The sequence below is a fragment of the Procambarus clarkii genome, chromosome 2 (genome assembly GCF_040958095.1).
Source record: "Procambarus clarkii isolate CNS0578487 chromosome 2, FALCON_Pclarkii_2.0, whole genome shotgun sequence".
Lineage (NCBI taxonomy): Eukaryota > Metazoa > Arthropoda > Malacostraca > Decapoda > Cambaridae > Procambarus > Procambarus clarkii.
In genome coordinates, this window is record NC_091151.1 from 37,702,840 (window position 1) to 37,716,358 (window position 13,519).

The following is a 13,519-nucleotide window of genomic DNA, read 5'->3' on the forward strand; positions in this document are numbered from 1 at the left end:
CAGCTCTAGGGTCCCTTGTTGTTTCAATTAGCCTAGAACCCAGTTCCTACAAAAAACTGGTAGCATTTTTACCCCTGGCACCGAGTGTCTCAGAAGCAATGGGGACAAAATTATAGAGATGATCCAGTTCTCTGTACTTACGGGATTTGGCCGATTCCCTGTGGGTGGCAGCGCCCCCTGGTTGTGCAACACTGAAGTCAATGTAGATGTTAGCCAGGGTTGATATGCATGTGTAGTCCCATACCAACTGCTTGCCATTCTTCCAGGGGTTCACTGTGATACCATCTGGGCGACCAATAAGAGCATCAGAGTTACGGGACGTTAGGTAACGGGGCTCTCTTTCAGTTGGGCATTCAGCTGTGGTTATGCTCCTCTTAATGATGTTAACTTCACTGTGACTCGAGTGCCATCCCCCTGTGCTTTGGCAGAGTAGGCCATGGTGGCCGTACCTGTCAGCCACCACCTCGCCGCAAATACAACTATATTTGTTGTGGATTGGGACAACAAGGCGGAGGGCCACAGCAATTCGGAGGCTGTGTGGTGTGATACGTGTGCCAGTTGCAGACAGTGGGGTTGCTAATAGGAAATCCCCTGCATGTGGGGCTGCTACTGCAGTGAGGCGAGCAATGACGTGTTCTGTTGTTGCAGCACCCAGGCACTCTGCAGCACCTTGGTCTACAATGGGGCCATCCCAGCTGGATTCCTTGTGGGCTTTTGAGGATGGTGGTTGAGGTGATGGGCCTGCACGAGAGGCCCACTCAGTGGCACAGCATGTAAAATTGGGATCGTGTACACCTGCCAGCTGAAATAAGTAGGCAGATAGAATTTCCTTCACAAGGTCGTTGGATGCCGAGGAGGACAGGAAGGCTGGTACAGCGATTTGCGTTGCTGTGCGAACTCCGAGGCCCCCAAGTCTTACGGGAAGAGAGGATTGTTTCCACTGTAGGTCATCATCAAGAGAGAAGTTGGGGGCTTTTTCTAGCATTGATTTCAGTAACAGGTCATACTCACTTAGTTTTTGGCTACTGTAAGATGGTGAACACCTCAGAAAGTAGGTTAACCTGGAGAGAGACAGACATCTGGTGATGAGGTAAAGTGCATCATGAGCATCAATATCCTCGATCCTCCCATCCATCCTCTTAAGGTCGGCGATTTTCTTATCAAGGACCTCATCGATGGCTTTCAACCCCAAGAGGGCTCCTAGGAGTGTGCTGTCTTCAGGTTTGGTTATATGGATATTTGGCAGAACACCCTCTATTCTCTCTATGATGCCCTGGTTGAAACATATTATTTCACATTTATAAGGGTTCAGGGTGAGGCCTAAAACTGCACCTTGCTCCTGAATTTTTCTGATGTCCTCCAAGAAGGAGTCTTGGAAACCAGCTAGGGTACCATTATCCAAGAACCAGATGTTAAGCTCGCTGGACATGACTTATGCGACTTGTTTGATGACCAAGCAGAAAAGGAGAGGAGCAAGGGGATCACCCTGTTGGAAGCCTTCTCGCGAGTCAATTTCATATTCGCCAAAATGTAGCTTTAGATCCATTCTGTAGCATGAATGTACAAAAGGGTAGAGGGAATGGAAATGACGATGAACCGCATGGAGTACACCATCCCCCCGCACCAAATTGAAAGCATTTTTTAAATCTAGCTTGATAAGGGCCTTTTCGTCTGTGATGTTAGCAATGAAGGCTCAAGTTGCATGAGCTGCCGCCTCGCACCCTTGTGGAACGCCAAACCCGAGCTGTTTTGGCTTTAGCATGTTGGCCGCTGCCTCGCTAACTGTTCTCGCAGCAGCCTCGCTAACTGTTCTCGCAGCAGCCTCGCTAACTGTTCTCGCAGCAGCCTCGCTAACTGTTCTCGCAGCAGCCTCGCTAACTGTTCTCGCAGCAGCCTCGCTAACTGTTCTCGCAGCAGCCTCGCTAACTGTTCTCGCAGCAGCCTCGCTAACTGTTCTCGCAGCAGCCTCGCTAACTGTTCTCGCAGCAGCCTCGCTAACTGTTCTCGCAGCAGCCTCGCTAACTGTTCTCGCAGCAGCCTCGCTAACTGTTCTCACAGCAGCCTTTGCGACAAGACGCCGGAGGGAATTGCACACAGCTATTGGCCTGATCCCTCCATTCTTTTTCCTTAGAGCACAGAGAGATGCTCCAAAAAAATAGGCCTTATGGTCTCTGGTATGTTGCCAGCTAGACATGTGTTGGTGAATCTGGATAGTTCCACAAAGAGGCCCTGTGCAATGTCACGCAGTGCAGGGTTGAGGATTTGTTTGATGTGGTTGGGTTTTAGTCCTGTGAACCCACCTGCTGATCCTGTTGGGAACGACAAGGCTGCTTTATGGACCACAGATTCAGCCACCCAGAGAGGTTCTGCTCTAGTAGCCCCCACTTGTAGAATATTGTCCTCACGTGGAGCCATGGGTGGGTGTTTTTCCCTTAGGGCTTGAGCTGTTGCGGCATCTCTGTCAGCAATTGAGTCCTCACTGGTGATGACTCTTATTGCGCCAATATTGTTTCCTCCTTCTATTTTCTTGGGGACTGATGTTCTGATTTTTGATGTCTCGGATACGCCACTGTTGCTCTTCCTGCCGTGGGATGTTTCTCGCACGAGTGGGAAGGTGCACCTAGTTGTCCTCCCTGGGGAAAATTATTTATGGCTTTGATGACTGTGGCAGCTAAGGTGTTGTCTTTCCTTGCAGGGAACAATATATATATATATTTATATATATATTTATATATATATATATATATATATATATATATATATATATATATATATATATATATATATATATATATATATATATATATATATATATGTCGTACCTAGTAGCCAGAACGCACTTCTCGGCCTACTATTCAAGGCCCGATTTGCCTAATAAACCAAGTTTTCCTGAATTAATATATTTTCTCTAATTTTTTTCTTATGAAATGATAAAGCTACCCATTTCATTATGTATGAGGTCAATTTTTTTTTATTGGAGTTAAAATTAACTTAGATATATGACCGAACCTAACCAACCCTACCTAACCTAACCTATCTTTATAGGTTAGGTTGGGTTAGGTAGCCGAAAAAGTTAGGTTAGGTTAGGTAGGTTAGATAGTCGAAAAACAATTAATTCATGAAAACTTAGCTGATTAGGCAAATCGGGCCTTGCATAGTAGGCTGAGAAGTGAGCTCTGGCTACTAGGTACGACATATATATATATATATATATATATATATATATATATATATATATATATATATATATATATATATATATATATATATATATATATAATATTAGTATATTTTGGTAGCAGTCTTTCCTGTAGACATACATTATTAAATATGACCGAAAAAGTAAAATTAATAATTCTAACACGAATTTTCTCTATTTCTTATGTTTCTTTTCACTGTTGATGGTAATTGAAAAATCAATTCTCCAAAATTCATTTTTATTTCTAGTCTGACGCGACACTTGAGTGCGGTTTCGTAAAACTTATTACATTTTCAAAGACTTTAGTTTACACACACAACTATAACTGAATAGAGCTTAAACACCTTCGATTTTTTATACCTGCATTTGGGTGAGGTGATATGTTACAACAGTTTTGGATGAGGTGAAAACAAACTTTCAACACAAGCCACAACACGAAACAATGGGAATTGAAGGTAAGAATGGAAGTAATTGCAGAGGGCCTATTGGCCCATATTTCTTGATACTTCTATATTGGAGCGGAGTCTTGAAGTGAGTAGAATATAGTTGTGTATACTATATTCATATATTCAGTCGACTGGTGTCGACTTTTTGATGTGTAGTGCCTCGCAGATGTGGAGCCGCCTGCTATTGCTATACCTATCGATGGTTTCTGTGTTGTTTGTTAAGACTTCTCTGGTGATGGTCTAGTTGTGAAAGGAGATTATATGTTCCTTTATAGAGCCCTGCTGTTTATGCATTGTTAATCGCTTGGAAAGAGACGTTGTCATCTTGCCTATATACTGAGTTCTTTGAGGCTTACAGTCCCCAAGTGGGCATTTGAAGGCATAGACGACGTTGGTTTCCTTCAAGGCATTCTGCTTTGTGTCTGGAGAGTTTTTCACGAGTAGATTGGCCGTTTTTTTTTTGGTTTTATAGTAAATCGTCAATTCTATTTCCAGTTTTTTTGTCTGTAGGGATAACGTTCCAATCAACAATATCTTTCAGGACCCTTTCCTCCGTTTTATGAGCTGTCGAAAAGAAGTTTATGTAAATTAGTCTAATAAGGGGGTACATGTGTTGTGTTAGTTGACTCTTCAGAGGTTGCATGGCATGTTACCTTTCTTTTTATGATGTCTTCAACAAAACCATGAGAGAAGCCATTGTTGACTAGGACCTGCCTTACCCTACAGAGTTCTTCATCGACTTGCTTCCTTACTGAGCTGTGGCTGAGAGCACGGTCGACATAAGCATTGACAACACTCCTCTTGTACCTGTCTGGGCAGTCACTATTGGCATTGAGGTACATTCCTATGTTTCCTTAGAGTAGACTACAGTGTGGAAGCCTCCGCTCCTTTCCATGACTGTTACATCTAGAAAGGGCAGCTTCCCATCCTTCTCCATCTTGTAAGCGAAACTTAACACAGAATTCCACTCGAATTCCTCCTTCAGCTCCTGCAGACGTGTGACATCAGGTACCTGTGTAAAAATGTCGTCAACATACCTGCAGTATATTGCAGGTTTCAAGTCCATGTCAACTAAGACCTTCTGCTCGATGGTACCCATGTAGTAGTTCGCAAACAGAACACCTAGGGGAGAACCCATCTACTTGCTTATACATTTGCCCATCTGGGCTCAAGAAGGGTGCCTTTTTAGTACAAGCTTGGAGTAGTTTCCTTAGAATGTTTTCTGGTATGTCAAGAGGAGTACAAGCCGGATCACGATACACATTGTCCGCTATCATCCCGATTGTTTCATCCACAGGCACGTTTGTAAACAGTGATTCTACGTCCAACGAGGCTCTTATCCCTGTGGCCCGTGTTCCCTGCAGTAAGTCAACAAATTCCTTGGAGACTTCAGGCTGAAAGCACAAGGTACATAAGGAGTCAGCAAGCCGTTGAGTTGCTTAGCCAGTCTGTACGTGGGTGTGGGTATCTGGCTGATGATTGGCCAAAGTGGGTTTCCAGGCTTGTGGATCTTGACATTTCCATATGCATAACCAGGTTTGTATTCGCCAATAACCTTTGGCAGGTGGAGTCCGGATTTCTTTCTCCCACCACCACCACCAAGTACTCACAGTGACCCACCACCACCAACAAGTACTCACAGTGACCCACCACCACCAACAAGTACTCACAGTGACCCACCAACAAGTACTCACAGTGACCCACCACCATCAACAAGTACTCACAGTGACCCACCACCACCAACAAGTACTCACAGTGACCCACCACCACCACCAAGAAGTACTCACAGTGACCCACCACCACCACCAAGAAGTACTCACAGTGACCCACCACCAACAAGTACTCACAGTGACCCACCACCACCAACAGGTACTCACAGTGACCCACCACCACCACCACCAAGTACTCAGTGACCCACCACCACCAACAGGTACTCACAGTGACCCACCACCACCACCACCAAGTACTCAGTGACCCACCACCACCACCAACAAGTACTCACAGTGACCCACCACCACCAACAAGTACTCACAGTGACCCACCACCACCAACAAGTACTCACAGCGACCCACCACCACCAACAAGTACTCACAGTGACCCACCACCACCAACAAGTACTCACAGCGACCCACCACCACCAACAAGTACTCACAGCGACCCACCACCACCAACAAGTACTCACAGTGACCCACCACCACCAACAAGTACTCACAGTGACCCACCACCACCACCAAGTACTCACAGCGACCCACCACCACCAACAAGTACTCACAGTGACCCACCACCACCAACAAGTACTCACAGTGACCCACCATCACCAACAAGTACTCACAGTGACCCACCACCACCAACAAGTACTCACAGTGACCCACCACCAACAAGTACTCACAGCGACCCACCACCACCAACAAGTACTCACAGTGACCCACCACCAACAAGTACTCACAGCGACCCACCACCACCAACAAGTACTCACAGTGACCCATCACCACCAACAACAAATACTCAGTGACCCATCACCAACAAGTACTCACAGCCACTGTTAACTTGGACGACCTGGTAGTCAGCCGGGTCGTTGAGGGCGTAGCCAGCGATCTTGTAGTAGTAGCCGAAGCCGTCTCGAAGACTCTCTACGACCTTGTCTGCTGCAGCAGAGTTGAGCAGGAGCAGGAGGAGCAGCAGGTGGGGCATCACCACCTGCTGCCGCCTGCCCCGGGTGCCAGTAACCTGCCACGGGTGGCACCCAGCTGCCACCACCTGCCACGGGTGGCACCCAGCTGCCACCACCTGCCACGGGTGGCACCCAGCTGCCACCACCTGCCACGGGTGGCACCCACCTCATCACACCTCACTCCTGCCATGTCTGTCGCCGGTCCTGGCCGTCTCTCTCACCCTAGGCTGTGGCAGGTGGCGACCGGGTTCATGGCCAGTGCGCATGTGCAGACCGGGTTCATGGCCAGTGCGCATGCGCTGACCGGATTCATAGCCAATGCGCATGCCCTGACCGGGTTCATGGCCAGTGCGCATGCGCTGACCGGGTTCATGGCCAGTACGCATGCGCTCACCGGGTTTATGGGCCGTGCGCATGCACTGACCGGGTTCATGGCCTGTGCGCATGCGCTCACCGCTATGATCGTGCACCACACTAGATGTGCAGGCCCTTAACATTCTTTGGAGACAGAGCCTAGATACTGGCGTTATCCCAGACATATTAAATACAGCAGAAATAGCACCACTCCATAAAGGAGTAAATAAGGCAGGGGGCAAAAAATTACAGACCGATAGCACTAACATCACACATCATGATAATCTTTGAAAGAGTGCTAAGAAGTAAGGTCACAAAATACATGGAATCACAGCATCTCCATAACCCCGGACAACATGGTTTCAGAACAGGGCGCTCTTGCCTGTCACAGTTGCCGGATCACTATGACTTGATGACATTAGATGCCATGGAAGACAAACAATGCGCTGATGTAATTTACAGAAATTTCGCAAAAGCCTTCGTCAAATGTGACCATGGTGTTATTGCACATAAAATGTGTGCAAAAGGAATTATCGGAAAAATAGGCAGATGGATCTGCAATTTCCTAACTAGCAGAACTCACTGTATAATAGCTAACAAAATAGAATGCGGACCATCAACCGTGAAGAGCTCAGTCCCTCAGGGTACTGTGCTTGTGCAAGTACTCTTCCTCATTCTCGTATGGGAAATAGACAAGGACACAAACCATAGTACTGTATCATCCTTTGCAGGTGACACTGGAATTTTTATGAGTAGACAACGTAGAGGACACGGCAAACCTTCAAACTGATGTAAATCAGGCCTTTCCCTGGGCTACAGAAAATATATATGGTATTTAATGAGGATAAGTTTCAGCTCCTGCGCCATTGAAAAAAATTAAAATATATAAAGGGAAACCACGTACAAAATGCAACCAAATCAAACTATAGAACGAAATAGCATTGTAAAGGATTTACGTGTACTGATGTCGGAAGACCTTACCTTTAAAGAACACAATAAAGTAGCCGTCACAACTGCAAGAAAAATGACAGGTTGGATAACAAGAACTTTTCACACTAGAGATGTTATACCGATGATGATACTTTTCAAGACGCTAGTGCTCTCTAGAGTGGAGTACTACTGCACAATGACAGCCCCTTTCAAAGCTGGAGAAATTGCTGACCTGGAGAGCGTGCAAAGAACCTTTACTGCTAGAATCCACTCAGTAAAATATCTAATCTATTGGGACCGATTAAAATGCCTAAACCTGTATTCTCTTGAGCGCAGGTGGGAGAGATACATAATAATTTACACATGGAAAATAGTAGAGGGGCTGGTCCCAAACCTGCACACAGAAATAACACCACATGAGACCAGAGGGCATGGCAGGATGTGCAGAATACCCTCGTTGAAGACCAGAGGTGCAACAGGTACTCTGAGAGAGAGAACTATCAACATCAGAGGCCCGAGACTGTTCAACACGCTTCCGCTACACATAAGGGGCATAACTGGCAGACCCCTCACAGTGTTCAAGAGAGAACTGGATAAACACCGCCAAGGGATACATGGGGTGTTGACCTTCCAGGGTGAGGAGAGATATGCTTCTGTATCAAAGTTTACAGTCCCTGTGTGTAGTGGTTAAGACACTCGTATGGCGTTTCGAGAGCGCTTCGTACTGGGTTCGTATCCTGGCCGGGGAGGATATATTGGGCGTCAATCCTTAACTGTAGCCTCTGTTTACCCAACAGTAAAATGGGTACCTGGTTTGTTAAATGATTTGGCGGGTCGTATTCCGGGGTACATAGGATTCAGGACTTGCCAGAACCACCGCCGAGGCTCCTGTGTGTCGTCACACCCCCGCCGAGGCTCCTGTGTGTCGTCACACCCCCGCCGAGGCTCCTGTGTGTCGTCACACCCCCGCCGAGGCTCCTGTGTGTCGTCACACCCCCGCCGAGGCTCCTGTGTGTCGTCACACCCCCGCCGAGGCTCCTGTGTGTCGTCACACCCCCGCCGAGGCTCCTGTGTGTCGTCACACCCCCGCCGAGGCTCCTGTGTGTCGTCACACCCCCGCCGAGGCTCCTGTGTGTCGTCACACCCCCGCCGAGGCTCCTGTGTGTCGTCACACCCCCGCCGAGGCTCCTGTGTGTCGTCACACCCCCGCCGAGGCTCCTGTGTGTCGTCACACCCCCGCCGAGGCTCCTGTGTGTCGTCACACCCCCGCCGAGGCTCCTGTGTGTCGTCACACCCCCGCCGAGGCTCCTGTGTGTCGTCACACCCCCGCCGAGGCTCCTGTGTGTCGTCACACCCCCGCCGAGGCTCCTGTGTGTCGTCACACCCCCGCCGAGGCTCCTGTGTGTCGTCACACCCCCGCCGAGGCTCCTGTGTGTCGTCACACCCCCGCCGAGGCTCCTGTGTGTCGTCACACCCCCGCCGAGGCTCCTGTGTGTCGTCACACCCCCGCCGAGGCTCCTGTGTGTCGTCACACCCCCGCCGAGGCTCAGGAATTTTCACTTACAAAGTCAACGACCGTGAGTTCTAAAAAATTCATTTAGCACTGATGTTGTTGAGATTGATGGCGAGAGTGAATTGCGCTAATAACGAACACCGGAATGATCCTCGCTCGGTAAATCATGCAATTAGCATTCATTAAACCAACCAATACAGGTTGTGGTAGGCAGCGGGTGGCGCAGGGGCCACATGTCTCAACCTGAATGGCCTCTTGTCACGCCCTACTGTCACCTTGACCTTGGTACTTCGTATCAAGTGTACGGTTTTTTCTATAAACTGAACTTAACTTTATCTTCTAACGAATAGAGACCACCTACCACTTTCTTGATAATATAAGATTAACCACGTTAACTACTACTTACTGCTGCTGTTGCCAAGCAGTCAGTAATGGACACTGGAGTGTATATTGGAGGATCGCCTCGAAATCCTGTTTTACTCGGAGAAGGAGTTCAATTTTTTTTTTATTAATACATGAGGTACATCTGCATTAGTGCAGCTACCCTAGACTATATGAAGTGGAGTACAGTGTGTCAAAAAAGCTAACTAGGAGATGCTAAAAAATCCCCATCTCGCAGGATGGTTAGTCATATAGGGCCATATGTTTAGTAGCCTGCACTGGCAAATTTTGGGTACACTCTGAGGATATCTTCAAGAATACGAGAGTGAATAAAGTAATTGCAAAGCTCCAGGTACCTCATGCCAACTGGTCTGAAAGGTCTAATAACTGGGCATTCAGTGATGTAGTGCGGGAGATCGTGCCGTAGTTCCTGCTCACAGAGTTTGCAACTGGAGTGCTCAGGATTGGGAGATCCGTCACCTGCAGCCACCTGCCACAGGTAACAGTAACCCAACCTGATCCTTGCAACCACTGTGTCGCACAGTCTAGAGGGGGTTCAAGGTCTCCTTTACTTGAGAACACGGCTCTGTAACACCCATGACCCTCCTCCCTCCTCCCCTAGAGTGCACACCCAGGGAAGCCTTCTCCAAGAGGTCAGCCCAGATGACCTCTGGATCATCTTGTATGTTGATTAAAAATTCCTGGGGTAGTCTTAGTTAGCTAGTTTCATGTATGTAATATTTCATGATACTCTTGTCAAACATTGCAATGGAATTAGACCCCAGATTCTTATGTGTAAACATCCATGGATCTTCCCCTTTTAGCCAGGTTAGAGGTCAGCCACACTCGTAAATAATAATTCCTCTCTTGAACAGTGTATGGTGAATGTCAAACAAGCTTAATGGAAAAATTCTTGAGTGTTTGTGCACGTGTGACCCGACCTCTTGCATCTTCGGTGTAGGTAGCAACAGCAAATCTTCCCCACCCCTTTTTGTGTGTGTATATATACCCCTGTATGATAGGACAGAGAGTGCTGGACACCAGGGTCCAGAGTGGGTCTGTGAAGAACATCTCACAGCCAGGGAGAGCCAGAGTGAACCCACCGGATGGAAAGACAGAGGTCTTAAGGTAATGCGTGTGATCTCTGAGGTTTTGTTTCATGTCTAAATTTCTTAACGATTGGCCAGTGTTAGAGAAGGATTTATAATGGTGAATAGCATAATTTTGTTCTCAATAAACTTGTGTTAAGCTTCCCGTCTGTGTCAATTGTTGAATCCTCTTAGACTCTAGATATAGTTTGCTAACAACCGTCCCATAATTAATGACAGTTAAAGAAAGAGGACTCTCCAAGTCAAGCAATGTTTCTTGCCTCGTTGCTTGATATAGTAAATGGACAAGGCAGATGGTGGCAGCGTAGTTAATCCTGTGTAGCATTTCCTTGTTGGATACCTTTGGTTCCGGTAACCATCATATGTTTAGCTCATATTACGTTAAATATAAATATATTTAACCGATAGGAAGTGTTACTCAGTATAAGTATATTAGTGTTACATTATTAGTTTGTTATATACTGGTGTTACAGCTCCAATCTGACCTGTTTGTCATGAATACACTGTCGAGCAGTCGTGACTCACCCACACTCTCCTTGTGTTGGGATGATCTTCTAATTCCCCTTCATGATGATATTACTGTCCGCTGTCAACCACCCTGCAACCCTTTCTCTCTCTTTTCTTAGAAATGCTCACCAGAACAAGAGCAAAAACCAGTTGTCTACAAACATATATTACATAAAAATACACAGATAAAATAATACAACATTTCAGCATCATAAGATTCTACAAACCAGCAACCGCTTATATAATATCAGTCCTTCACCAAATAAGCAACTCTAGGCTGCTGCTCAATTTTCAGAACACAGCCTCCTGCTTCATAACTCCTTGTGGCTAGGTAATTTGCATATAAAAATATCTCCAACAATAAAATACTAAGTTTCTCACCTAATATTGCGTCACTCATGCCATATGCATTCAAGCTCTCCCTCAATCATATCATGGTGTCCATACAACTCTCTGTTCTGCGTCCTGAGGTCCACCACTAAGAACATCTGTATCTGGGTACTCAAAATCAGGTAGGTACTTCTGCAGTCTCTTCAATATTTGTTGCTACTTGACGTCCCACTTACTCAATGCCTGAGAAGTTCCTCTATGCAGCTTCACCAAAACACAAGTAGCACAAATACACTCGAAGTTCCACTCTACCACTGAGGTTCCACTCTATATTTGAAGTTCTGTTCCACACTTGAAGTTCCACTCCACATAATCTTCACCAGACACGAAACTCCTCCACGAACTTCTATGCTATATTGTTGAATGTGAAACCGTAAAAGATTTTAGACCTTCTGGCCTATTGTACCACCAACTGTGTAACTGTTTCATTGAATCTGGACCTAGATTCACGAAGCTCCATGTATTTCCTCGTAAGTAGGTGTGCTATGAAGGTTCTTAAGTATCGGCTAAGAACGTGACTACATGCGATTCAGGAAGATGTACTTACGAATTTATTAGCAACTTCAGTCCTACTTGAGAGAACATACTCTACTACACTATATCTGTGATTACCCTGTTATCAGTGACTTCAGACCAAATCTCCGTGGTGTAGTGGTAAGACACTTGCCTGGCGTTCCGCAAGCGCTTTGTCCTGGGTTCGTCTCCTGGGCCGGGTAGGATTTACTGCATGCAAATCCTTAACTGTAGCCTCTGTTTAACTCGGTGGTCTTCAACTTGTTTTTAATGTCGTCCACCCCTAGTGGTGATTACGTAGAAGCTGTCCACCCCCCCCCCCCCCCCCACTCCGAAAAAGTCTCATTAAAAATCTCACGGTTTTAGTATTTAAAATCTCTATTTCATATCTCATTTCTATGACTATGTAAACAGAAAAAAACAATTTCTCTTATTTGTTATTTAACTTTTACATATTCATCCATATATTTACACACCTCATCTCAAACTAAGAGGCTCAAAATACTCAAGATAACATTAAGCATGCCATTTAGACGCATTTTCCTTCACTAAAGTAAAATTGCAGACAATGTTTGCTTTATTTGATATGGTATCAATAAATAAAACAAATAGTCATCCCTTAAAAAAAATCAGGTGCTTGGCTTCTGTTGCACTTTGTCTGCTATTAGGTTGAATCGAGGTGTCAGACGATTTTCAAGTGCAACTCGCATGAGAGGATCCAAGTTCAGGATTGCATTCATTTTCTTTGTCTTCACCAAAACTAAACTAGAGAACCCTTGCTCATAGAAATATGATGTTGGCACCTGTACAAATATGGCTATTGCCTGCTCAGCTAGATCCTTGTACTCTGGAATATCAAGCAGGGTAACCCAGAAATCCATCGGATGGCCAAATGTCTTGAAAACTGCTTTTTGTGAATAATCTGCTCGAAGCTCCAAAAGAACATCACATTGATCAGTTGCTTCATCAGTGAAGGGATTAAGCATCCACATGTTGGAGGTCAGCTGGTCATTCTCACTGTCTGGGAAATAGAAGTCAAGGTTTTCTTGCATTAAAGTAAGGTGTCTGATAACTAAATGTGACACATGTGCCTCCAGTGTCTGCTCTGTTGCCTGCATACCATGTTCCCAGCCACATTCTCTCATAAATGAGCCAAATAATTCAAAATCAGAAAAAAACTCTTTTCTACATTGCTTTTCCATTTTTTCACCATCAGTTTAAATGCATTTATTTTCCCTATACTTGTGAAAATATTCCCACCTTTGCCTTGCTGACTGATGTTTAGCTTGTTCAGATGATCGAAGATTGAAGCCATGTATGACAATCTTGCCAGCCAGAGCTCATCCTGACATTTAACTGCCATGGGGTTTGCTTCCTCAGTAAAGAAAACACCGAACTGCTCTCTCAATGCAAACACTCGATTAAGAACCTTGCCCAGAGATAGTCAACGTACTTCAGTATGAAGGAGGAGTTTGGTGAAATTAGCTTCCATATCCTTACACAACT

The 13,519-nt window shown here is 45.8% G+C and overlaps 2 protein-coding genes across 2 annotated transcripts; one reads left to right on the top strand and one right to left on the bottom strand.

The window, feature by feature from the left end:
• Nucleotides 1–6,992: 6,992 nt before the first annotated feature.
• On the top strand, nucleotides 6,993–9,201 carry LOC138366231 (skin secretory protein xP2-like). Its single transcript, XM_069327150.1, has 2 exons — nucleotides 6,993–7,121; nucleotides 8,455–9,201. The coding sequence occupies exons 1-2, from the start codon at nucleotides 6,993–6,995 to the stop codon at nucleotides 9,199–9,201; spliced, it is 876 nt and encodes a 291-aa protein (XP_069183251.1).
• Nucleotides 9,202–12,642: 3,441 nt separating this feature from the next.
• On the bottom strand, nucleotides 12,643–13,215 carry LOC138366232 (protein FAM200A-like). The gene has a single exon (XM_069327154.1). It carries the CDS (start codon nucleotides 13,213–13,215, stop codon nucleotides 12,643–12,645), a length of 573 nt encoding a protein of 190 aa, XP_069183255.1.
• Nucleotides 13,216–13,519: the final 304 nt, after the last annotated feature.

Excerpts from the sequence above, each read along its gene's own strand:
- LOC138366232 (XM_069327154.1), bottom strand. The coding sequence starts at position 13,215 with ATGGAAAAGCAATGTAGAAAAGAGTTTTTTTCTGATTTTGAATTATTT.
- LOC138366231 (XM_069327150.1), top strand. The coding sequence starts at position 6,993 with ATGGAATCACAGCATCTCCATAACCCCGGACAACATGGTTTCAGAACA. Across the intron at positions 7,122-8,454 it reads AAGACAAACAATGCGCTGAT|GATTCAGGACTTGCCAGAAC; the intron begins GTAATTTACAGA and ends CGGGGTACATAG.